Source organism: Ranitomeya variabilis, chromosome 4 (genome assembly GCF_051348905.1).
Source record: "Ranitomeya variabilis isolate aRanVar5 chromosome 4, aRanVar5.hap1, whole genome shotgun sequence".
Lineage (NCBI taxonomy): Eukaryota > Metazoa > Chordata > Amphibia > Anura > Dendrobatidae > Ranitomeya > Ranitomeya variabilis.
Genome location: NC_135235.1, coordinates 253,728,966 through 253,755,858, shown reverse-complemented (window position 1 = coordinate 253,755,858; position 26,893 = coordinate 253,728,966). Strand labels below are relative to the sequence as shown.

The window sequence follows — 26,893 nt, the reverse complement described above, 5'->3', positions numbered from 1 at the left end:
CTTTTCCCACATATCATGCTTCACACATAAAGATACCAAATGTAAATTTTTGGTGAAGAATCAACAACAAGTAGAACACAGTTGTGAAGTTGAACGAAATTTATTGGTTATTTTAAATTTTTGTGGAAATTCAAAACCTGAAAAGTGGTGCGTGCAATATTATTCGGCCCCTTTACTTTCAGTGCAGCAAACTCCTTCCAGAAGTTCATTGTGGATCTCTGAATGATTCAATGTTGTCCTAAATGCCTAATGATGATAAATAGAATCCACCTGTGTGTAATCAAGTCTCCGTATAAATGCACCTGCTCTGTGAGAGTCTCAGGGTTCTGTGTGAAGCACAGAGAGCATCATGAAGACCAAGGAACACAGCAGGCAGGTCCGTGATACTGTTGTGGAGAAGTTTAAATCCGGATTTGGATACAAAATAATTTCCAAAACTTTAACCCCCTTAGTGACAGAGCCAATTTGGTACTTAATGACAGAGCCAATTTTTACAATTCTGACCACTGTCACTTTATGAGGTTATAACTCTGAAACGCTTTAACGGATCTTGCTGATTCTGAGATTGTTTTTTCGTGACATGTTGTACTTCATGTTAGTGGTAAAATTTCTTCGATATTACTTGCGATTATTTATGAAAAAAATGGAAATATGGTGAAAATTTTTAAAATTTTGCAATTTTCAAATTTTGTATTTTTATGCCCTTAAATCAGAGAGATATGTCACACAAAATAGTTAATAAATAACATTTCCGACATGTCTACTTTACATCAGCACAATTTTGGAAACAAATTTTTTTTTTTGTTAGGGAGTTATAAGGGTTAAAATTTGACCAGCAATTTCTCATTTTTACAACACCATTTTTTTTTTAGGGACCACATCACATTTGAAGTCATTTTGAGGGGTCTATATGATAGAAAATACCCAAGTGTGACACCATTCTAAAAACTGCACCCCTCAAGGTACTTAAAACCACATTCAAGAAGTTTATTAACCCTTTACGTGCTTCACAGGAACTCAAACGATGTGGAAGGAAAAAATGAACATTTAACTTTTTTTGCAAACACTTTAATTCAGAACCATATTTTTTTATTTTCACAAGTGTAAAAACAGAAATTTAACCATACATTTTGTTGTGCAATTTCTCCTGAATACGCTGATACCCCATATGTGGGGGTAAACCACTGTTTGGGCGCACCGCAGAGCTTGGAAGAGAAGGAGTGCCGTTTGACTTTTTCAATGCAGAATTGGCTGGAATTGAGATCGGATGCCATGTCACGTTTGGAGAGCCCCTGATGTGCCTAAACAGTGGAAACGCTCCACAAGTGACACCATTTTGGAAACTAGACCCCTTAAGGAACTTAACTAGATGTGTGGTGAGCATTTTGATCCCCCAGGTGCTTCACGGAAGTTTATAACGTAGAGCCGTGAAAATAAAAACTCACATTTTTTCTACAAAAATGATATTTTTGCCCCCAAATTTTTATTTTCCCAAGGGTAACAGGAGAAATTAGACCACAAAAGTTGTTGTGCAATTTCTCCTGAGTACGTTGATACCCCATATGTGGGGGTAAACCACTGTTTGGGCTCACTGCAGAGCCTGGAAGAGAAGGAGCGCCGTTTTAATTTTTCAATGTAGAATTAGCTGGAATTGAGATCGGATGCCATGTCGCGTTTGGAGAGCCCCTGATGTGCCTAAACAGTGGAAACCCCCCACAAATGACACCATTTTGGAAACTAGACCCCTTAAGGAACTTATCTAGATGTGTGGTGAGCACTTTAAACCCCCAGGTGCTTCCCGGAAGTTTAGAACGTAGAGCCGTGAAAATAAAAAAGTCGCATTTTTTCTACAAAAATGATCTTTTTGCCCCCAAATTTTTATTTTCACAAGGGTAACAGGAGAAATTAGACAACAAATGTTGTTGTGCAACCTCTCCTGAGTACGTCGATACCCCATATGTGGGGGTAAACCACTGTTTGGGCGCACTGCAGAGCTTGGAAGAGAATGAGTGCCGTTTTACTTTTTCAATGTAGAATTGGCTGGAATTGAGATCGGATGCCATGTCGCGTTTGGAGAGCCTCTGATGTGCCTAAACAGTGGAAACCCCCCACAAATGACACCATTTTGGAAACTAGACCCCTTAAGGAACTTATCTAGATGTGTGGTGAGCACTTTAAACCCCCAGGTGCTTCACGAAAGTTTAGAACGTAGAGCCGTGAAAATAAAAAATCCTTTTTTTTCACTCAAAAATGATTTTTTAGCCTGCAATTTTTTATTTTATCAAGGGTAACAGGAGACATTGGACCACAAAATCTGTTGACCAGTTTGTCCTGAGTACGCTGATACCCCATATGTGGGGGGAGGGCACTGTTTGGGCACCCATCAGGGCTCGGAAGGGAAGGAGCGCCGCTTGGAATGCAGACTTTGATGGGATGGTCTGCAGGTGTCATGTTGCATTTGCAGAGATCCTGATGTACCTAAACAGTAGAAACCCCCCACAAGTGACTCCATTTTGGAAACTAGACCCCCCAAAGAGCTTATCTAGATGTGTGGTGAGCACTAGGAACCCCCAACTGCTTCACAGAAGTTTATAATGTAGAGCCATGAAAATAAAAAAAATCATATTTTTTCCACAAAAATGATCTTCTCACCCCCAAATTTTTACTTTCACAAGGGTAACAGGAGAAACTGGACCCCAAAATTTATTGTGCAATTTATGCTGAGTAGGCTGATACCCCATATGTGGGGGATAAACCACTGTTTGGGCGCATGGCAGAGCATGGAAGGGAAGGAGCGCCGTTTTGGAATGCAGACTTTGATAGAATGGTCTGCAGGCATTATGTTGCATTTGCAGAGCCCCCGATGTACCTAAACAGTAGAAACCCCCCACAAGTGACCTCATTTTGGAAACTAGACCCCCCAACGAACTTATCTAGATGTGTTGTGAGAACTTTGAATGCCCAAGTGCTTCACAGAAGTTTATAATGCAGAGTCGTGAAAACAAAAAAAAATATTTTTTTTTCACAAAATTTTTTTTAGCCCCCCCAATTTTTATTTTCACAAAGGTAACAAGAGAAATTGAACCCCAAAAGTTGTTGTCCAATTTGTCCTGAGTACACTGATACCCCATGTGTGGGGGGGACCACTATTTAGGTGCATGGCTGAGCTCGGAAGGGAAGGAGTGCCGTTTTGGAATGCAGACTTTGATAGAATGGTCTGCGGGCGTTATGTTGCATTTGCAGAGCCCCAGATATACCTAAACAGTAGAGACCCCCCAGAAGTGACCCCATTTTGGAAACTAGACCCCCCAAGGAACTTATCTAGATGTGTGGTGAGAACTTTGAATGCCCAAGTGCTTCACAGAAGTTTATAATGCAGAGTCGTGAAAATAAAAAAATATTTTTTTTTCCACAAAAAAAGATTTTTTAGCCCCCAAGTTTTTATTTTCACAAGGGTATCAGGAGAAATTGGACCCCAAAAGTTGTTGTCCAATTTATCCCGAGTACGCTGATGCCCCATATGTGGGGGTAAACCACTGTTTGGGCGCACGGCAGAGCTCAGAAGGTAGGGAGCACCATTTTACTTTTTGAGCACAAAATTGGCTGTGGCGTTTAGAGACCCCCTGATGTACCTAAACAGTGGAAACCCCCAATTCTAACTCCAACCCTAACCCCAACACACCCCTAACCCTAATCCCAACAGGATCCATAATCCTAATGACAACCCTAACCCCCAAAACACCCCTAACCCTAATCCCAAAGCTAACCATAACCCTAATCAAAACCCTAAACCCAACACCCCCCTAATCCTAATCTCAACCCTAACCTCAAAACCTAACCCTAATCCCAATACACCCCTATCCTTAATCCCAACCCTAGCCTTAACCCTAATCCCAAACCTAACCCTAATCCCAAATGTAACCCTAATGCCAACCCTAATCCAAATCCTAATCCCAACTCTAACCCTAACTTTAGCCCCAACCCTAGCCCTAACCCTAACTTTAGCCCAAACCCTAACTTTAGCCCTAAACCTAGCCCCAACCCTAACCCTAACTTTAGCCCCAACCCTAGCCCTAACCCTAGCTCTAACCCTAATCCTAGCTCTAACCCAAGCCCTAACCCTAAGGCTATGTGCACATGTTGCGGATTTTGCTGCGGATCCGCAGCGTTTCCGCAGCTGTGGGTCCGCAGCAGTTTCCCATGAGTTTACAGTACAATGTAAACCTATGGGAAACATAAAACGCTGTGCCCATGCTGCGGAAAAAAACACACGGAAACGCAGCGGTTTACATTCCGCAGCATGTCAATTCTTTCTGCTGATTCCGCAGCGGTTTTACACCTGCTCCATAATAGAAAACCGCAGTGGAATCCGCACAAAAACCGCGGTACATCCGCGATAAATCCGCAGGAAAAACGCAGCGTTTTGGTCCTGCGGATTTATCAAATCCGCTGCGGAAAAATCCGCAGAGAACCATTCTATGTGTGCACATATACTAACCCTAACCCTAACCCTACCCCTAACCCTATTTGGAAAATAGAAATTCATACATTTTTTTTATTTTATTACTTTTTTCTTACTAAGGGGGTGATAAAGGGGGGGGTTATTTACTATTTTTTTTATTTTGATCACTGTGATAGGATCTCACAGTGACCAAAATAAAAAAAGAGGAAGAATTTTCTTCTGCCGCCCGGCAGATCATGGCGGGCGCACTGCGCATGCGCCCGCCATTTTCTTACCGAAGCAAGAAGCCGGCGGCCAGCAGAAGAAGCAGGAGGACCCAGGGACACCGGTAAGTATAACAGGGTCCCCGAATCCCCCTATTTCTCTGTCCTCTGATGTGCGATCACATCAGAGGACAGAGAAATGACATCGCTTTTTTTTTTTTTTTGCGGTCGCTGGTAAACAGTTAATTACCGGCGATCGCAAAACAGGGGTCGGTAAAAACCGACCCCGATCATGTTCTTTGGGGTCTCGGCTACCCCCGGCAGCCGAGACCCCAAAGAACATCCGGGTGCCGGGCGGCGGGCGCACTGCGCATGCGCCCGCCATTATTTCCCCGGAAAAAGATGGCGGCGCCCATCGGGAGCCACGAGGAGTTCCGGGGGAGGTAGGTGAGTATTGGGAGGCTATCTGGGGCTATCGGGGACCACATTTCTCTGTCCTCCGATGTGCGATCACATCGGAGGACAGAGAAATTAAATGACAAATCGCGTTTTGTTTTTTTTTTGGGACCGCCGGTAAACGGTTAATTACTGGCGATCGCAACTCGGGGGTCGGTAAAAAACCCCCGAATCATGTTCTCTGGGGTCTCGGCTACCCCCAGCAACCGAGACCCCAGAGAAAATCCGACTCTGGGGGGCGCTATTCACTTTTTCCACAGCGCCGTTAATTAACGGCGCTGTGGTTTAAGTACCCTTAGCGGCCGCCGTTAAAAGGCGTATCGGCGGTCGTTAAGGTGTTAAACATCCCAATGAGCACTGTGCAAGCGATCATATTGAAATGGAAGGAGTATCATACCACTGCAAATCTACCAAGACCCGGCCGTCCCTCTAAACTTTCATCTCAAACAAGGAGAAGACTGATCAGAGATGCAGCCAAGAGGCCCATGATCACTCTGGATGAACTGCAGAGATCTACAGCTGAGGTGGGACAGTCTGTCCATAGGACAACAATCAGTTGTACACTGCACAAATCTGGCCTTTATGGAAGAGTGGCAAGAAGAAAGCCATTTCTCAAAGATACCCATAAAAAGTGTTGTTTAAAGTTTGCAACAAGCCACCTGGGAGACACCCCAAACATGTGGAAGAAGGTACTCTGGTCAGATGAAACCAAAATCGAACTTTTTGGCAACAATGCCAAACGATATGTTTGGCGTAAAGGCAACACAGCTCATCACCCTGAACACACCATCCCCACTGTCAAACATGATGGTGGCAGCATCATGGTTTGGGCCTGCTTTTCTTCAGCAGGGACAGGGAAGATGGTTAAAATTGATGGGAAGATGGATGGAGCCAAATACAGGACCATTCTTGAAGAAAACCTGTTGGAGTCTGCAAAAGACCTGAGACTGGGACGGAGATTTGTCTTCCAACAAGACAATGATCCCAAACATAAAGCAAAATCTACAATGGAATGGTTCACAAATAAACGTATCCAGGAGTTAGAATGGCCAAGTCAGAGTGCAGACCTCAATCCAATCGAGAATCTGTGGAAAGAGCTGAGAACTGCTGTTCACAAACGATCTCCATCCAACCTCACTGAGCTCGAGCTGTTTGTCAAGGAAGAATGGGCAAGAATTTCAGTCTCTCGATGTACAAAACTGATAGAGACATACCCAAAGCCACTTGCAGCTGTAATCGCAGCAAAAGGTGGAGCAACAAAGTATTAAGTTAAAGGGGCCGAATAATATTGCATGCCCCACTTTTCAGTTTTTGATTTTCCACAAAAATGTAAAATAACCAATAAGTTTCGTTCAACTTCACAATTGTGTTCCACTTGTTGTTGATTCTTCACCAAAAATTTACATTTGGTATCTTTGTTTGAAGCATGATATGTGGGAAAAGGTTGAAAAGTTCCAGGGAGCCGAATACTTTCGTAAGGCACTGTAAGTACACTATATACTAAGGGACTGTGCTATACATAGTAACTACACTATATACTGAGGGATGGCGCTATACATAATAAGCGAGTACACTATATACTAAGGGACTGTGCTATACATAATAAGTGAGCACACTATATACTTAGGGGCTATGCTATGTATAATAAGTGAGTACACTATATACCACTATATACTAAGGAACTGTTATACATAAGTACACTATATACTAAGGGGCTGTGTTATACATAAGTACACTATATACTAAGTGACTGGTAGAAATAATAAGCGATAATAAAGTCTTCCTCCACCTCCCGTGTTCCTAAATCTATTATAAATTCCCCTTCCTCCCATCCCAATCCCCCCTCACTGTCCTTCCCCCCCTGCATCCCATTATTGTCCTCTTCCCCACCCCATCATTGCCCTCTCACCAGCTCCATCATTGCCTTCACCACCACCCCATCATTGCCCTTTCCACCACCTCCATCATTGGCTATTCCACCACCTCAATTACTTCCTCCTCCCCCACCACCCCCGTTATTGCCCATTCCACAACCTCTATCATTGCTATCTCCCCCACCACACCACCTTCATCTTTGCCTTCTCCCCCACCACCCCATCATTGCCTTCTCCCCATCACTGCCCATTCCACCACCTCCATTACTTCCTCCTCCCCCACCACCCCCATTATTGCCTATTCCACAACCTCTATCATTGCTATCTCCCCCACCACACCATCATTGCCCATTCCACCACCTCCATCATTTCCTCCTCCCCCACCGCCCCCATTTTTGTCCTTTCTACCACCACCATTGCCTTTTTCCCCACCACCCCCATCATTGCACTCTCCATTACCCCATCATTGCCTTCTCCCCCACCACCTCCATCATTGCCTTCTCCCCCACCACCATCATTGTCTTCTCCACCACTGCCACCATAATTGCCCATTCAACCACCTCCATCATTTCCTCCTGCACCATTGCCCTCTCCACCTACACACACACACAGCACCATTCACCTCTCTGCACATTCAGCTGCAGCGCTACGCATGTACGCACCACCACTCATCTACACACACTCTCCCCAGCAGCGTCCTCTCTCTAGCACAGCCGCGTGCTTAATGATGTCATCTGTCATGGTTCCCAATGGCAGGGGAACGTCAGGACACATAAATAACGAACGAGCTCTTGGGTGATGGAATCTCGAGCTGACCGTGAGCTAAACCTACCACACAACTAATAGTGGCCGGGGGGCGTGCCTACGTTTTATCCCTAGACGTCTCTCGCCAGCCGGAGAACTAACTTACCCTAGTAGAGGAAAAAACAGACCTGGCTTACCTCTAGGGAAATTCCCCCAAAAAGGAGACAGAAGCCCCCCACATATATTGACGGTGAGTTCAGAGGAAAAGACATACGCAGTATGAAGGTAGGTTCAGCAAAGCGAGGTCCGCTTACTAGATAGTAGAAAGATACAAAAGGGAACTGCACGGTCAGCTGAAAACCCTTTTAAAATACCATCCTGAAATTACTTTAAAACTCATGTGTCAACTCATGACACCGGAGTGGTAATTTCAGCCCACAAGAGCTTCCAGCTACAGAGAATGACTTAACTGTAAACTGGAACAAAAATGCAAACAAACTTAGGACTAAGAGTCCAACTTAGCTGATCAGTAGTCTAGGAGCAGGAACATGCAACAGAAAGGCTCTGGTTACATTGATGGCCGGCAAGGCAATGACAGAAGAGCAGGAATAAATAGCAACTCCCCACTACTGATGAAAACAGGTGAACTGAGAAAGAAAACACACCCGAGTCACCAGTACCGCAAGCCACCACCAGAAGGAGCCCAAAAGCAGATTCACAACAGTCATCCACTTGCGCTGCTGACTGCTGTGTGAGACAGCTTACGCAGGCAGGAACCAGGACTGATCGCTGCAGCTCCGCTGCCATTTTCTCATGTAGGCAGCAGAGCTGCAGGGATCTCTCCCTGTCCGCCACATTATCAGCCGCCCTGCAGGGGCCCCCCTCCACTTCCGGGCCCCGATGCAGATGCACCAGCTGCACATGCGGTATGTCGGCTTTTGTATTCCCACATGTCACACAATTTACCAGTTGGTGCAGTAGATCATAAGAAAACCACCAGACTCCACATTCATGATCTGCAGGGTTCTGAGTCTGTGTATTAGAATAATTAATTGAAGGGGGGTGATCACAATAATATCAGTGTGGAGATCCATTAGTGCGGTCAATCATTCTGTGAGGAGACGGGTGTGAATCCTGTGGCACTTATTTAAGGATGAAGCCAGGACATGTTGTACATGCATTTCTCCTGAGAAATATGGGTCGTCCGAGACATTGTTCAGAAGAACAGTGTACTTAGATTAAAAAGTTGATTGGAGGGGGTAAAACGTATAAAGGAGTGCAGACAATAATCGGCTGTTCAGCAAAAATGATCTCCAATGCTTTACAATGGGAAGCCAAACCAGAGAGACAAGGAAGAAAACAGAAGACGACTATTCTAATGGACAGAAGAATAGCCGGAATGGCAAAGGCTCAGTCAACAATCAGCTCCAGGATGATCACAGACAGTCTCACGTTACCTGTAAGGACTGTGGTAGTTCGGCTCACTCAGATGCACGCGGAGGTAGACACAGGTACACTGTCTCTTTAAATCTTACAAGAAAGATACCTGTACATGGATTACAATGGTTTTCTCTATTGTGAATGGTGGATCCTGTGTTATCTACTGTATATAGAGGTGTTATCAGTCATTGTACAGGAGGAGGAGGAGGTGAGCTGTGACATCACCTATTGTGAATGGTGGATCCTGTGTTATCTACTGTATATAGTGGTGTTATCAGTCATTGTACAGGAGGAGGAGGAGGAGGTGAGCTGTGACATCACCTATTTTGAATGGTGGATCCTGTGTTATCTACTGTATATAGTGGTGTTATCAGTCATTGTACAGGAGGAGGAGGTGAGCTGTGACATCACCTATTGTGAATGGTGGATCCTATGCTTCTGGCTGTTTACAGGGTTGTTAAAAATTGCAAGATTAGCGTTATTTAAACAGTAGGTCAGTTTCTGGTGACACATTCCTATCTTAGGCACGTACACACGGTCAGTATTTCACATCGGTTTTTGTAGCCAGCAGTGGGTGATAAAATACAGAAGTGGTGATGAGTTTCTATTATACTTTTCCTCCGATTGTTCCTCTCCTGGTTTTGGCTACAAACACTGATGTGAAATACTGACCGAATAGTGAATATGTGATCGTGGCTTTAATCCAAGCAGCAGTGTAAAGAATGGAGAATTGTATCTGGTTGTCACATTTTTGTCATCCCTTCTAATATTTCAGAATTGTACGTCTAAGTCTAGGGCTGGGTCTGATATATGACCCGAGAGGCGATCACGGAATATACAGATCTCTGTAAGTCCATGTTCTCACGTAGCATCGACCCTGCGGATATCATTGTGTTGTGAAGAAGGATTGGGGGAGCCGGATATTTCATCCTCTGCACTGTAGAGCGTAAAATTCGCACCTTCGTCTGAAGCATAAGGCTAGTTTCACACTAGCGTTAACTGCATTCCGTCACAATGCGTCGTTTTGCCGAAAAAACGCATCCTGCAAAAGTGTTTGCAGGATGTGTTTTTTCACCATTGATTAACATGAAGCGACGCATTGTGACGGATTGCCACACGTCGCACCCGTCGTGCGACGGATGCGTCGTGCAGTGGCGGACCGTCGGGAGCAAAAAACGCTACATGTAACGTTTTTTGCTCACGACGGTCCGCTTTTTCCGACCGCGCATGTGCGGCCGGAACTCCGCCCCCACCTCCCCGCACCTCACAATGGGGCAGCGGATGCGCTGGAAAAATGCATCCGCTGCCCCCGTTGTGCGGCGGAGACAACGCTAGCGTCGGGAACGTCGGCCCGACGCACAGCGACGGGCCGAGCCCGACGCTAGTGTGAAAGTAGCCTAAATTGACCTATTGCAGATCTCGCGCCCTTTATGCTGCGGATATATATTGCAGCATGTGCATAAGATTTCTTATAATATTGTACAATACTCTGCAAGCAAATGTGCAGCAGAAAATCAATTGAGTTTTTGCTTCGTGGGAACTAAACCCAAGAAAAGCTCAATATCCCCCAGTGGCTGACAAGAGAGCAGATGGCGCCATCTAGTGCCAGTCCAGAGGAAATACAGATTCTTCCCTGTTATATGCAGCTAACACTGCGCCCCCCTGCTGGCTGCACCATGACTAGTCCTGTCCTGAACGATGCCTGTTGCTGTAATGGTCCTTATTTCTCTTTTCAATCAATATTGCTTTATTGTCTTTTTGTAAAAGAGGTTTAGACACAACTCACCTCTGCCATCGCCTCTTCCAGCTGCATGAGCTCCTCGTAGTGATCCCGTGCCTCCTGCAGAGGGCGCACCATCACCTCTTCTATCTGCGGGAAGAGCTGCAGCACAGGTCTAGTTACTGACCAGTGGGATTGTGGGTATTTACACATCGTATATTCTGCTGTACAGATGAACACCTTGATATAAGAGCATGGATCGGCTGCTGTGCAGTGGCTTCTGGTCAGACCGCTAACTGCGCAGTGTTTTCTCTCGATTTGCGCGGTTTCCTTCCTGACCGCTGAGGATCCATCTTACGTACGTTTTTCTGACATTTGTACATGATACAATCTCGTACCTTCGTGACCGTCTCAAACATCGGAATCAAGACGAATTTAATGAATCCGATCTGGGCTTTGGGTTTTGTGACTTTATCACGATCCATAAATGGGGTGACTGGGAGACCCTCGGATTTTTCCCGATCACTCTGTAAAGGAAAACATTGGTGTTAGCGGCTCACATAGCTGCACAGATTATACCGCTATTATCAGGTCATAAGAAATCTGAGTAACTGCGATCCCCAAACCCAAACTAACAGGATTGCACCGATCCGTAACATCAGCGACAATCTCCGCTGTTTTGTGTGCAGATAATACAACAGCACAAGTGTCCGGCAGTTTGTTACAGTGTAGCAGGGCAGATGCATCAGTCTGGAGTCCAGGCTGCTTACAAGACAGCAGATTGTTTAGACTGGATACAACTGTAACAATCCCTCAGCTGTGAATAGTAGTGTTTTAAATAGGTTTTCTCTTCTGTCTTCAGGGGTGCACCGCTCCTCTGCCTCCTGGCTCCCTGCGGGAAGCGGTGCGCTCCTGAAGATTGACAGTTCGGATCCACGGCATGGTTGCCCTGCTGGTTCAAATTGTGCCCTCTCCAATGCTGCAACCAAAGACCGCTTTAGCCTGGAGCATCGGGAGCACAGGGAAGGTGAAGACGGCCAGATCCAGAGCAGCACCTGCAGACACTATAGCAAACAGTTAGAAAGCGCAGGCTCCTTACCTAGAAGAAAGCCCATAATCCAAAAAGGAATTCCAATATAGAGAATAGCGCACAGAAAACCCTCAGATGACGTAGGGGCGAAACGCACGTTGGGGGCTGAGGTGGTGAGGTGACACATTCTGTTATATTTTAGGATATGTCTTATTGTAATGCATCTTTATCTTTTCACTCTTGATTTTACTTTCGTACATTACATTGCACCAAATCTCTAACTTTCTCTAACTCCTAGAATTGCATTGGAATTAGCCTTGTGTCTACACAATTATCATCAATCCTTGGTACTATTCTGCCATCTTGTGGCTACTACTTGTATTGCGCTCTTATTTTTACTATTTTGTGTCTTCCACTGGCCTCCCCTTGCTTTCGTTGTCTTTATTATTAACTTTTACATTTTATCTTTATTGTGTAGTAATGTATCAATAAAATATTTGTGTATTTAATTTGGAGAAACACATATGATAATTTTATTCCTCTGATTGTTTACTTATCACTGCTGTAGGCAAAGCAACGAGCAGTAATGATAGACTTGACAATCCCACCTTTCTTGAGAACAAAGGGCATTTATAATATTTATTTATTTTACTCACTTAGCTCCATTAATTCCGCAGCGCTTTTTGTTTCCATTCACTGACCGCAAGCAGAGATTATGACAATGCCTTGCTGTTTAGAAAGGAATAGTCATAATGGATGCATTGCTCACTTACCAGATAAACAGGTTATGGGGTGAGGTTGTCTCTAGCAGGGTCCTGTTAACCCTATATAACCCTGCTCCCGCTTATATGATTTTCTATATGTAGTAACCGCTGTCACCTGCAGCACCGGATGTCACTATTACATCCTACAAGGCGGCCATGTATAATGACGGGGGAATACGGACCTGCATGAAATACTCCTCGAGCAGACAGTCCACCCAGGGCTCGGCCACCTCTGTGGGACGCACTTCATTAGAGATATCGCAGCACTTTATCAGCAACATCTGCAGCTGAGAGACAGAACATGTCGGGTCAGTGCAAGAACTGCCTGGAGTCATGGCCATTGTTCTAGGGGGCAGAGATGACCACACTCGCCCAGATTTCTGCAGGGCGACATTGTAGGACGGGCGCTGATATTGCACTACAAGTGTCAGATAGTGCAGCATTGAAAAAAGGATTGAAACATTAGTAACTCTTTAGACAGAGTATTAGGAGATGAGAATGTAATGGCGCTGGGTCATTAGAAAGATGGGTGATCCAAGAGCGTTCATTAGAAAGATGGGTGACCCCATAGCGTTCATTAGAAAGATGGGTGACCCCAGAGCTTTCATTAGAAAGATGGGTGACCCCAGAGCTTTCATTAGAAAGATGGGTGACCCCAGAGCTTTCATTAGAAAGATGCGTGACCCCAGAGCGTTTATTAGAAAGATGGGTGACCCCAGAGTTTTCATTAGAAAGATGGGTGACCCCAGAGCTTTCATTAGAAAGATGGGTGACCCCAGAGCTTTCATTAGAAAGATGCGTGACCCCAGAGCGTTTATTAGAAAGATGGGTGACCCCAGAGTGTTTCGTGCTCTGGGGTCTTGTACTATGCTAAGACTTACGGTTTTCACATGTTCCTCTTTTGAGAAGTCAAAGTCTGAAACAACTTGTTTAAAAGACTCCAGTATATCCCCGTGCCGAGCCATGTCCGTGGCTAGGATCAGGCGAATGATGGACTGTACGGTAAATATAAAAAACAACCCCAAAATGAGAAGGTATCAGCTGTGCAGAGCACGTGTGACCATTACAGCCGCGGTCTGCGATCAGTGACCTAATTACGTATATATGTATATACACCACCTGCCGGATCTGTTTGAAGAGCTCGGGGGAAATATTCGAGAAGATGTTGTTTTCTGGCTGTGCCAGGATTTGGAAGGCCACCGCGCAGTGATGGTTCTCCAGGGGCGATATGTCATTGTAGCGAATCGCCAGCTCTGTGCGCGCATTGATCTGGTACCTGAAATCACAACATAATCATTTCATGTTCTGGGACATAAGAGCTTACAATCTAGTGAGGGGCAAAACGATATTATTGTATCTGACCACCATAGTTGTAATGCAGGGGCTGCAGGGAAAAGCGCTTACGTGTTATTGTATCCTGGGTGGTCGAGATCGTGACACACCGCAGCCGTCATAAGGACCCCCAGGTCCAGAAGTGACAGCCGGCCCTGAGCAAGGGATAAAAGACAGACGTGAGGGCGCAACATCACACTGCTGATCTTTATAAAAGAGCTATAAGAGATTTCACCAATAAATGTCCATCCTGCAGTTACTTAATCCTATCCTCTCCTGGAAAAGCTGGGTGAGATCCAATATGTCTGCCATTACAGCTGCCACAGCGGCTAACCATTGACATCTCCTAGGTGAAGAGCTGACGTGATGACGGACATATTGGCGTCACCCAGCTTTGCCAACATCAGATAATCAGACCTGGAGATCGCAGAGGTGAATCATCCCGTACATCATCTGCGTCACACAGAAGCAATGGCGGAAGTTGTGGAACGGGTTGGTTCTGTAATTTTCTTGGATGCACAACTGTGAGAGGAAATCACAGAGATATTATTATTATTATTATTATTTATTATTATAGCGCCATTTATTCCATGGCGCTTTACATGTGAGGAGGGGTATATATAATAAAAACAAGTACAATAATCTTGAACAATACAAGTCACAACTGGAACAGGAGGAGAGAGGACCCTGCCCGCGAGGGCTCACAATCTACAAGGGATGGGTGAGGATACAGTAGGTGAGGATAGAGCTGGTCGTGCAGCGGTTCGGTCGATTGATGGTTACTGCAGGTTGTAGGCTTGTCGGAAGAGGTGGGTCTTCAGGTTCTTTTTGAAGGTTTCGATGGTAGGCGAGAGTCTGATATGTTGTGGTAGAGAGTTCCAGAGTAGGGGGGATGCACGAGAGAAATCTTGTATGCGATTGTGTGAAGAGGAGATAAGAGGGGAGTAGAGAAGGAGGTCTTGTGAGGATCGGAGGTTGCGTGCAGGAAAGTACCGGGAGACGAGGTCACAGATGTATGGAGGAGACAGGGTGTGGATGGCTTTGTATGTCATGGTTAGGCTTTTGTACTGGAGTCTCTGGGTAATGGGGAGCCAGTGAAGGGATTGACAGAGGGGAGAGGCCGGGGAATAGCGGGGGGACAGGTGGATTAGTCGGGCAGCAGAGTTTAGAATAGATTGGAGGGGTGCGAGAGTGCTAGAGGGGAGGCCACAGAGCAGGAGGTTACAGTAGTCGAGGCGGGAGATGATGAGGGCATGGACTAGGGTTTTTGCAGATTCTTGGTTTAGGAATGTACGGATCCGTGAAATATTTTTGAGTTGGAGGCGGCAGGAAGTGGAAAGGGTTTGGATATGTGGTTTGAAGGAGAGATCAGTGTCAAGGATTACCCCAAGACAGCGAGCTTGTGGGACTGGGGAGAGTGGGCAGCCGTTTACTGTAATGGATAGGTTCGTTGGGGAGGTCGCGTGAGATGGGGGAAAGACGATGAATTCTGTTTTATCCATGTTAAGTTTTAGAAATCTAGCGGAGAAGAAGGATGAAATAGCGGATAGACATTGAGGGATTCTGGCTAGAAGGGTGGTGATATCTGGTCCAGAGATGTAGATCTGTGTGTCATCAGCATAGAGGTGATACTGAAAGCCATGAGATTCTATGAGCTGTCCCAGGCCAAAGGTGTAAATGGAGAAGAGCAGGGGCCCTAGAACTGAACCTTGCGGGACTCCGACAGATAGGGGGCGAGGTGAGGAGGTGGTGTGTGAGTGGGAGACGCTGAATGTCCGGTCTGTTAGGTATGATGAGATCCAGGATAGGGCCAAGTCTGTGATGCCAAGGGATGAGAGGGTCTGGAGCAACAGGGAATGGTCCACTGTGTCAAAGGCAGAGGACAGGTCCAGGAGGAGGAGGATAGAGTAGTGCCGCTTGCTCTTGGCGGTTAATAGGTCATTGGTGACCTTAGTTAGAGCAGTTTCAGTGGAGTGGTGTGACCGGAAGCCAGATTGAAAGCGGTCGAAGAGGGAGCAGGAAGATAGATGGGAGGACAGTTCAAGATGGACGTGTTGTTCCAGTAGTTTTGAGGCATAGGGGAGAAGTGATATGGGGCGATAGCTAGATACAGAGGATGGGTCAAGAGAGGGCTTTTTGAGGATAGGTGTGATTGAGGCATGTTTAAAGCTTGAGGGGAAAACACCAGTTGTTAGTGATAGGTTGATATCAGTGAGTGATTGACCGTCCGTGTCCTAATCCATCAACACACAACAATGGTCCCCAAGATTGTATTTGTGGCACCCTGCCGGGGTCTTCCCACCATTACGTGACCCCGCGGCTCGCCCCCATAACTTGTGGCACAGCCTGGGTACATTTCATGCGTTACAACTTCTCGTAACCACAATGTTACTGACATCACTAAGTCTGAACGCCGGCTCCGGACGAGCGGCCGCAAATGGCAAGGGGATTGTACATAAGCCGAAATCACAAATCTGGAGCCACAATTGTGGGATGAATTTGCAGTTTGGTGTCATGGCCGCTGCACCTTGTGTGATGGGACAGCTCCATGTGCACTCGTGTCTGTGTTCGGGGCAAAACCAACTTTCCTGAATGGCAAGGCCTCCATTTTCTGTGTCCCTCATTTGCTCAGTAGTCGGCGAGCTGTAAGGGCGGTCATATTGGTTGTCCTGCAGGATACTGGTGTTGGGACCAGGGATCGGTGTGTATGGCCCATTTTCTATGTGATGTGTTTCCATATTGGTTGTCGTGCAAGATACTGGTGTTGGGACCAGGGATCGGTGTGTATGGCCCATTTTCTATGTGATGTGTTGCCATATTGGTTGTCCTGCAGGATACTGGTTTTGAGACCATGGATCGGTGTGTATGGCCCCTTTTCTATGTCATGTGTTTCCATATTGGTTGTCCTGCAGGATACTGGTGTTGGGACTAGGGATCGGTGTTTGGCCCCTTTTCTATGTGATGTGTTTTCATATTGGTTTTCCTGCAGGACATTCGGTTTTGAGACCAGGGATCGGTGAGTATGGCCCTTTTCTATGTGATGTGTTTCCATATTGGTTGTCCTGCAGGATACTGGTATTGGGACCTGGGATCGGTGAGTATGGCCCCCTTTTCTATGTGATGTGTTTCCATATTGGTTGTCCTGCAGGATACTGGTGTTGGGACCAGGGATCGGTGAGTATGGCCCCCTTTTCTATGTGATGTGTTTCCATATTGGTTGTCCTGCAGGATACTGGTGTTGGGACCAGGGATCGGTGAGTATGGCCCCTTTTTCTTTCTATGTGATGTGTTGCCCTTATTTTTAAATCAGATATTTTTTATTGTACATACCAAATACAACAGTATCCATACAAATAAACAAGGTACATTTGTGTTTTTGTTTTAAAAGAAACAACCCTTCCCCCTCCCCTCTAAAGATCCATCTCCGACCAAACATTACTCCTGGAAAGAAGAGAAAACAAAAAAAAAAAGACAATACATACATACTATAATATTTGCAACTTTTTATCACAATCTCTGTCAATACGAGATAGAAAGCCACATGTCGCCGAACAGCATAAGAAACAGTATGTATCAGTATTACACCCTCTCCACAAGTCTTTCCATGCCACTTCTTTCAAATAACTACCGAACGCTGTCAAATTCCCCTCCTTCCTCAACATAGCATGCTGCCCCCTATCCCAATGATCGTCAATGACATTGCCAACATCCCCCACTATGAGCAACGGGACTCCTCCCCACCTGCCAGATAAATTTAGGATTTCCTGTAGTTTTTTCCCCCGAGAACGGTGGAGGAATATACACTGACACGACACATATCAGTCTAGCGAACACCTTACACACAAGAAATACATACTGTCCATCACTATCTATTACCACCTCCACGAACGGAACACTTGTATGCACAAGGATTGACACTCCCCTGGCGTAGGTCGAGAATGTCGCATGGTAGGCCTTCCTCACCCATCTTTTATGCAATATACCCGTTTTTCCTTTTAGTAAGTGAGTTTCTTGAAGGCACACCAGCGAGGGTCTCTGTTTTACAATATATTGCAAAATAGCCTTACATTTTGTATCATTGGATAGACCTCTAATATTCCAGCTCAAAATTTTATCTCTATCTCCCATCATTTTGCATAATAGTTAACCATCTCTTCCTCTTTCCATTGGTCTTCTTTACCCCCCTAAACTGGGCCCTCTTACCCAAACCTCCCCCCCAAGCCCTCATTATTACAAAATAACCCCTAACCCTACCCTTCCCTTCCCTCAATAACTTCCTCCCCCAAAACGTTATAACAGACAACGTACAATCTCCTACTCCCTCTCTGTATGAGAAAGGGGAACGCGCTGTTGCTATCCCAGCAGTGGCTCAGAAGCCGATACCAACCAACAGTAGATTTCCCACTATCTTCCATTCGTTCCTCCCCCCGCCCTTTAGAAACAGGATATATAAACATTTGCGCCGCCGAACACAACCTTAGCGCCTAAGAACCATACATCAAATTCTTTTAGTAGCCAATCAGTATTAACCATCAACTCGATTTTCCTCCCCCCAACCTATCACAATAGCCAGAAGACCACATTTGACCCTCCTCAGCGGTTCTTTTCTGCTCCAATACGTTTTACATTCAAGTCCAGCCAATGTGATGCTTCCTCAGGATTTTGAAAAAAGTGGACTCTGTCCATGGCCACCACACGTAATTTAGCCGGATACAGCATAGAATAAACCAGGCCCAGTTCACGTAAGCGTCTTTTAGCCTCTCCAAACTTCATCCTGAGCTTCTGTACAATTGTAGAATAATCAGGATATATAGATACTCGGTTGCCGTCAATAGACAGTACCTCCATATTCCTGGCCCTCCTTAGCAGAATATCCCGGTCTCTGTAATTCAGGATTTTAGCTAGAAAGGTCCGTGGGGCGGAGCCAGGGGGCAGAGGTCTGGACGGCACCCGGTGAGCTCTTTCGACCGCAAAAAGTTTAGTGAGACTGTCCCCTCCAACTTTAGTTTTCAGCCATGTCTCTATAAACTCAGTGGGGTTATTTCCTTCTGTCTTTTCAGGCACACCAATAATTCTCAAGTTGTTCCTGCGCGAACGATTCTCCAAATCGTCAGTTTTAAGCTCCAACTCCGCTATGCGCTGGACATATTTTTTCTCTCTCTTTGCCAGTTCAGCAATCTGATCCTCCGCTCCTCCCACACGTTCCTCCAACAATTCAACTCTCCCCTCCATCTTATGCATAGCTGAGCGAAAAGAGGCAACTTCCCCCCTAAGGTCATCCACCTGGACAGTTAGGGTTGTCAAAGCAGACTTACAGAACATGACCGCAGAAAAGATATCCTTCAGGGTCGGCTCCCCAGTATCATCAGCACACACATTCCCCATTTGAGCAGCATATTTCGGGGTCAGCTCAGCTAACTCAGTCAGTGGGGCATTTCCCATAACTGGAACATTGCTGGGTGTCATGGTGGATCCGCTCATCCTCCCCTCTGCCTGTGCCCCAGCCTGCTCACACACCTGTTCCCCTGAGTCCGCCGCTCCTCCTGACCCCTCTCCACCGGCTCCCTGCATCAGCTGTACTGCACCTTCTGTCCTGGCAAATTGCTCCAGTCTGACGATCACCTCCAGCCGCTTCTGATAGGCAGCGCTTGCTTTTGCCGCCTCTTCCACAGCGCTGTCGGCACCATCCTGGGAGCGCATGCTGCCCGCCATCCCGACCTCCTTCTGCCTCTTGCGCGTCATTCTGTGGCTTCCTCGCTGTGCGGCTGGTGCCCACCGCTCCCTGGATACTCAGGGACTCCTCCACCGGTAATTGGCGTTCGGCAGTGCCTTTAATATTAGCGCTGCTCTCCTTGCTGCTGGAGAGCACGCTGCAGTAATGGCTGCTGTTTCCCGGGTGCCGCCCGCCGCTCCGGACCCAGCACCTGTACCTCAGCGTTCCACAGCGCTCCCGCCTCAGCGCAGGTATCCGCTCCCTCCAGGGGAGATGTGTCCGGCTTCAGCAACCGCCGGCGCCGCGTCCCTGTGTAGTGGAACACGCGCCCAAGATGGCCGCCGCAGCCCGGGGATTACACTGCCCGTCCAGGCCACTTCGCTTCCCGGCGTCTCCGGGCTCCAAAACCGCCGCTTTCAGGGGGTCGCCTCTCCAGCCGGTGCAGCCGGTGAAACTGGAATTTATGGCAGGATTCTGTTCAGGATAACCGGAGCTCTCCTAAGGTGCGTCCTTTCTCCTGGACTACCGTGTTGCCCTTATTGGTTGTCACACCTGCAGAGACTTTTTTGCGGAGACTTTTTCTGTGACATTTGCTCTGTACTCGCACATGTGACGTCATTACCACCACTAGTGACACCCGCTCCTGCCCCCTATACGAGTGTCATTGTTACCAGGTCCTAGCAGCGGCTTATTTTAGGTACGTACCAGCCAGCGCTTCAGGGTAACGGGGTTCACGTTGAATTCCCGCACAAGTCCAAGGTCGTGATACATGAACTCCAGACAGCTCAGCATCTGTGAACACAAAAAGGGGACATGAGTGGCCTCATGTATGATCACACCCATCGTTTGTGTGCGGACCCCTGAACATTAAGCATCAGCCTATACCCTGTGTCTGTGGAGTTCCCTCCTGGCTTAGGGGAGATGAGGGGTGCTGTGTAAGAACTACAACACCCATCATGTAATCCAGCTAAATTCTGTTAATCCGGTTTCCCCTCCTGAAATACTCTATGCTGTGGGGCCATCCAGCCTGTTATCTCCGTCCTGGCTCTGGTCTCATATCTTACCTTCTGGTCCAAGTTTTGGAAAACAAACCTCATTGTATTCCCAGTGCCAGACATCGAAGGTGGGCTTCTTCAAGGTCTCGATGGTCTCCAAAGTCAAAGTGTACTGTGGAAGCAAAGACCCCACAAGATCATCGATGGGTCATGTACAAGTGTTATAACTGTACTGACAGACTATCGGACATTGGTGTCATCATGCCCTGTGAACCCCCTCACATCTGTCTCTTAAATGGGCCCTCCTGCATTACAGAAGGAGGAGGATGATGGTCATCACTATGTGTGTTGGTCATTGGTTTACCTTTGGGTAGTTGGGAACATCCCTGCAGGGGTTTATCCGGATTATGTCACCAGAGCGGTAATATCTACAGGGACAGCTCATTCTGCTGGAAAATACAAATGGAAAGAGGCTCAATAGGTTATTCCCATTATAGTAAATGGTAAACTGGCCACCTGCTGGTTCTAAATCCCCCGATACTGCAGAGACAAAGCGTCCTCCGCTCGCTGCATTGGGAGAGGGCACGGATCGGCCCAGCGGTGCCTCTGGTCCATACTGCCACCCGGGGAGGCTGCGGAGCGGTGCGCTTCTGACTAAAGCACCAGAGACAATCACTTACTGAGTAATTAAAACTTTTTTAAATTCAGAACTGTGTAAAAGTTTTAGGCGAGTGTTAAAAAAAATGCTGCAGAGTAAAAAGCTTTCAAAAATAGAGGAGTTTATAGTTTACATCATCAGTATCTGGTGACCGTCCATCACCTCCATCATCAGTATCTGGTGACCGCCCTTCACCTCCATCATTAGTATCTGCTGACTGCCCTTCACCACCATCAGTAGTATCTGCTGACCGCCCATCACCTGCATCATCAGTATCTGGTGACCGCGCATCAGCTCCATCATTAGTATCTGCTGACTGCCCTTCACCTCCATCATCAGTATCTGCTGACTGCCCTTCACCTCCATCATCAGTATCTGCTGACCGCCCATCACCTGCATTATCAGTATCTGCTGACCGCCCATCACCTGCATCATCGATATCTGGTGACCGCCCATCACCTCCATCATCAGTTCCTGGTGACAGTCCGTCACCTCCATCATTAGTATCTGCTGAAGGCCTCTCTGATAAGGATTTTCACAGCAAGTACAGCAGCCTCATCAGGACTAAGATATGTAGTAATCCATGCATTTTTTTCAGGTGACCGTTCAGCTTTGCTTTTTGCTCATATGTGACACTTGCAGAACTGGTTGTCACTGACCTGCTGCTTCTTTCCTCCAGTTCATCCCGCAGCTGCTTCACTTCCAGTTTACACTTGTCAATATCAATCGCTCTCCGACCTTCCGCTAGAAGACAAGGGCCGGAGACATCAGGTACAGGGGACGTGGTGCACAGGGTGAAGCTCCTTATGTTCTTACATTAGGACAGTGATCAATGTGACTGTAGATTGTGCAGCGCTCCGCAGTTTCTGCACTGCTATGGCCAGGCCGTGACAGTCGTGGCTCATCCATGTATAAAAACTAAATTAATAAGAACAGTCAACTGCATAGTGGCCTCGGCAGGTACTACACATCCGACTACTGATTGATCCGAATACCCGGCCGCGGCCATTATTCTGCCGACAGCTGTGATATGCAGCTCTGTAACTCAGCACATCCGGACGCTGCCAGCAGCGGGAACAGCCGATGGTCGGGGGTCCAGGGTGTCGCACCCCCGACGATCAGATATTAATCACCTATCATAAGGAAAGGCCTTCAGTGCAAAAGTCCCAGACAACCCCTTTAAGTGACTTTAGTAGATTTGTGTGTTCACAATTTTCCTTGAGTCTGCGAGTTTATAGATATAAATGACAGATGTGAACATTTACTCATTTTTGTTCTTAGAAAATAATTTCTAAAAGTGAAATGAAGAAGAGAATAAGGAGGGCTTCTTGTGGGGTTATGAGGATACAATGTCTCACCTTCGACCCTACGCTCTAATGTTGTGAGACGCTCATAGACTTCTCTCTTCAACTCACCAATTCTGAAAGCTCTAATAAGAAAAAAAAAACTACTATGGGGAGCTCATTATATACAGATTAATACAGCCACCACTAGAAGGAGCTCACTACATACAGATTTATACAGCCACCACTAGAAGGAGCTCACTACATACAGATTTATACAGTCACCACTAGAGGAAGCTCACTACATACAGATTTATACAGTCACCACTATGGGGAGCTCATTATATACAGATTAATACAGCCACCACTAGAAGGAGCTCACTACATACAGATTTATACAGCCACCACTAGAAGGAGCTCACTACATACAGATTTATACAGCCACCACTAGAAGGAGCTCACTACATACAGATTTATACAGTCACCACTAGAAGGAGCTCACTACATACAGATTTATACAGCCACCACTAGAGGAAGCTCACTACATACAGATTTATACAGTCACCACTAGAAGGAGCTCACTACATACAGATTTATACAGTCACCACTATTGGGAGCTAAATATATACAGATATATAGACACCACTAGAAGGAGCTCACTACATACAGATTTATACAGCCACCACTATGGGGAGCTCATTATATACAGATTAATACAGCCACCACTAGAAGGAGCTCACTACATACAGATTTATACAGTCACCACTAGAAGGAGCTCACTACATACATATTTATACAGTCACCACTAGGGGGAGCTCATTATATACAGATTAATACAGTCACCACTAGAGGAAGCTCACTACATACAGATTTATACAGTCACCACTAGAAGGAGCTCACTATATACAGATTAATACAGTCACCACTAGAAGAAGCTCACTACATAGACTTACACAGCTACCACTAGAAGAAGCTCACTACATACAGATTTATACAGCCACCACTAGAAGGAGCTCACTACATACAGATTTATACAGCCACCACTAGAAGGAGCTCACTACATACAGATTTATACAGTCACCACTAGAAGGAGCTCACTACATACAGATTTATACAGTCACCACTAGAGGGAGCTCATTATATACAGATATATAGACACCACTAGAAGGAGCTCACTACATACAGATTTATACAGCCACCACTATGGGGAGCTCATTATATACAGATTAATACAGCCACCACTAGAAGGAGCTCACTACATACAGATTTATACAGTCACCACTAGAAGGAGCTCACTATATACATATTAATACAGTCACCACTAGAAGAAGCTCACTACATACAGATTTATACAGTCACTACTAGAAGGAGCTCACTATATACAGATTAATACAGTCACCACTAGAAGAAGCTCACTACATACAGATTTATACAATCACCACTAGAAGCTCACTACATACAGATTTATATAGTCACCACTAGAGGGAGCTCACTACATACAGATTTATACAGTCACCACTAGAAGGAGCTCTTTATATACAGATTAATACAGTCACCACTAGAAGGAGCTCACTACATACAGATTAATAGTCACCACTAGAGGGAGCTCACTATATACAGATTTATGCAGTCACCACTAGAAGGAGCTCACTACATACAGATTTATACAGTCACCACTACGGGAAGCTCCCTACATACAGATTTATACAGTCATGACTAGGGGGAGATCACTACATACAGATTTATACAGTCACAACTAGGGGGAGCTCACTGCATACATATTTTGTACTCACAGATGAACATTCTTATCTAGTGTGGGTCATACACACCTTGTAAATTCCTCTGTCACTTGTGCCAAGAGTGTCTGGAAAAAGTCTTCTTTTTCTAGAAAAACATGAAGATCTAGAATCTAAACATGTCATGGTCAGACCTATAGCCAATTGTTAGGGCCTTACCTGTTCGTGGAGATCCTTCCTGAAAGATTATCCGATACGGAGAGCTGAAATTAGCGTAAGAAATTCACTATGTAGATGTCTGTGTGTTAATATGAGGTCCATTGTGTTTCCAGATTCCAGGTATTGATTCTATGTGTATAATACACATGTACTTACTTGTTGGAGTTGGCCGGTATGGTGCGGTCAATGGCAATCAAGATGCCCCACTGGTCCACAAGTATAATGGACGAATGCCTGATAGTAAATATACATTAATGTACACTATGTATTTGTACAGTCCTGTCTGGGAACGATACATTTTATCTGCTGAGGTTCTGTTAGTGACCATTTACCATGGGAGTCCAGCTGTGGAGCACAGAAGCTGCTTGATGTCACCGCTGCTACTCTGCTGGCTGAAAACCATCTGCAAAAAGCAAAATCTACCAATCATGACAGTAAATGCAGATGTAGGCAGCACATGGAGAGTTACAAGGAGGGAAGGAGAGATAAAACAGCATTCAGCATGGAGTATTTGCACAAAATGAAAAAAAAAAAACGCGCAACTTTTTGCCCCTTTGCTATGACTTGGACATTTTTATAAAACATGGGCAGAGCGTGGCTGGACTATGTCAGCCCATAGGTGGCACAAAGTGCATCTTCGGAGAGGAAGAGGGCTAGAACTCTAGAGCCCCCTATTGGTAGTAGCAATCCTAAAAGTCAATGTTGACCCTTTAACGAGCCTTGCTACATGACTTGGGATAAAAACCAAAACAGAATCTCAATTTGCAGACACTGTGTTTCGGGGTACTGCCTTTCATCAGTGCAAAGTGGGAGATCTGGTTTTGCTGGGTGAGAGTCGTCTGACCGGCATCCAAGGGGTAAGGTTTCTCCTTACAGAGAGTGACATGTCAAGCCTGACATGCCGAGGTAAGGAGACTTTTAAACCTAGCAATGCGAAGTCATGTGGCAAGGCTTGTTAAAGTGTTGACATTGACATTTAGGATTGCTGCTTCCAATTGGTAGCACTATAGTTCTAGTCTTCTTTCTCTCTGAAGAGACAATTTGCATATTTAATTTTCCAGAAGAGTATTGCAAGGCTTAAACTTCTCACCTTGGCATGCCAGGTTTAACATTTCACTCTACGCATGGAGAAACGTTACCACTTAGAAAATGGAGGAAACACAAGATGACTGTCAAATCTTCCTCGGTCTGGGGCTCCATGCAGGATCTCGCTTCGTGGGGTAAGGATGATTCTGAGAGAGGTCAGGAATCAGCCCAGGACTACACGGGAGGACCTGGTCAGTGACCTGGTGAGAGCTGGGACCACAGTCTGAAACATTACTATTAGAAACACACTACGGCGTCATGGATATACTGTAAATCCTGCTGGGCACACAAGGTCCCCCTGCTCACACCAGCATATGTCCAGACCCATTTTAAGTTCACCAATGACCATCTGCATGATCTCTCATATGTGAAGGCTTTCTCCCTAAAGATCTCTACACAGGTGATTAATGGGATTTAGATCACCTATGGATGATCCAGACTCATTGTTGCCTCTTTAGAACTCTCCAGCACGGTTTCCATCCATTTCTGGAGGCTTCTTGAAGTATGTTTGGGGTCATTGTCCTGCTGGAAGACCCATGACCTAGGACCCAAACCTAGCTTTCTGACACTACATTGCCACCCAAAATCCTTTAGCAATCTTCAGATTTCATGACGCCTTGCACAAAGTCAAGGCCCCTAGTGCCAGAGGCAGCAAAACAACCCCAAAACATCTGTGAACCTCCACCATAACTGACTGTAGGCCTCATTCTGTTTTCAGTAGGTAGTAGAATGATGTGCTTTACCAAAAAGCTCTATCTTGATCTCATTGGTCCACAAGACGATTTCCCAGAAGGACTTTGGCTTACTCACATACATTTTGCAAACTGCAATCTAGCTTTTTTATGTCTCTGTGTCAGCAGTGAGGTCCTCCTGGGTCTTCTGCCATAGGGTTTAATTTTATTCAAACGTGGACGGATAGTCGGTGCTGACACTGACCCTGAAAGACAGCTTGGATTTCTTTGGAATTTGATTGGAGTTGTTTATTACCTATTCGGACTATCCTGCGTTGCAACCTTTCAATTTTTCTCTGCTGTCTACGTCTATCTACAGTGTCATGGGTTGTAAACTTCTGGATTATATTACGCATCGTGGACAAGGGAACATTAAGATTTCTGGAGATGGACATGTAACCTTGAGAATGTTGATATTTTTCAACAATTTTGTTTCTCAAGTCCTTA

General features: G+C 45.8%; 1 protein-coding gene across 3 annotated transcripts in view; it reads right to left on the bottom strand.

Moving 5' to 3' along the window:
- SLC37A2 (solute carrier family 37 member 2) overlaps positions 1 to 26,893 on the bottom strand; it is a 62,917-nt gene that overhangs the window by 1,945 nt on the left and 34,079 nt on the right. For 2 of the 3 annotated variants that reach the window (XM_077249524.1, XM_077249521.1), the window contains 16 exons: positions 24,962 to 25,032; positions 24,786 to 24,863; positions 24,630 to 24,673; positions 24,504 to 24,558; positions 22,750 to 22,820; positions 22,051 to 22,135; positions 21,098 to 21,182; positions 20,831 to 20,905; positions 20,444 to 20,530; positions 14,443 to 14,547; positions 14,098 to 14,180; positions 13,813 to 13,969; positions 13,575 to 13,688; positions 12,876 to 12,980; positions 11,298 to 11,426; positions 10,966 to 11,061 (listed from right to left, as the gene is read on the bottom strand). In XM_077249524.1, the coding sequence (XP_077105639.1) occupies positions 10,966 to 11,061; positions 11,298 to 11,426; positions 12,876 to 12,980; positions 13,575 to 13,688; positions 13,813 to 13,969; positions 14,098 to 14,180; positions 14,443 to 14,547; positions 20,444 to 20,530; positions 20,831 to 20,905; positions 21,098 to 21,182; positions 22,051 to 22,135; positions 22,750 to 22,820; positions 24,504 to 24,558; positions 24,630 to 24,673; positions 24,786 to 24,863; positions 24,962 to 25,032 (1,440 nt within the window). Of the gene's footprint in view, positions 1 to 10,965; positions 11,062 to 11,297; positions 11,427 to 12,875; positions 12,981 to 13,574; positions 13,689 to 13,812; positions 13,970 to 14,097; positions 14,181 to 14,442; positions 14,548 to 20,443; positions 20,531 to 20,830; positions 20,906 to 21,097; positions 21,183 to 22,050; positions 22,136 to 22,749; positions 22,821 to 24,503; positions 24,559 to 24,629; positions 24,674 to 24,785; positions 24,864 to 24,961; positions 25,033 to 26,893 lie in introns of those variants that run through there. The other variant, XM_077249520.1, reaches the window with a different exon arrangement.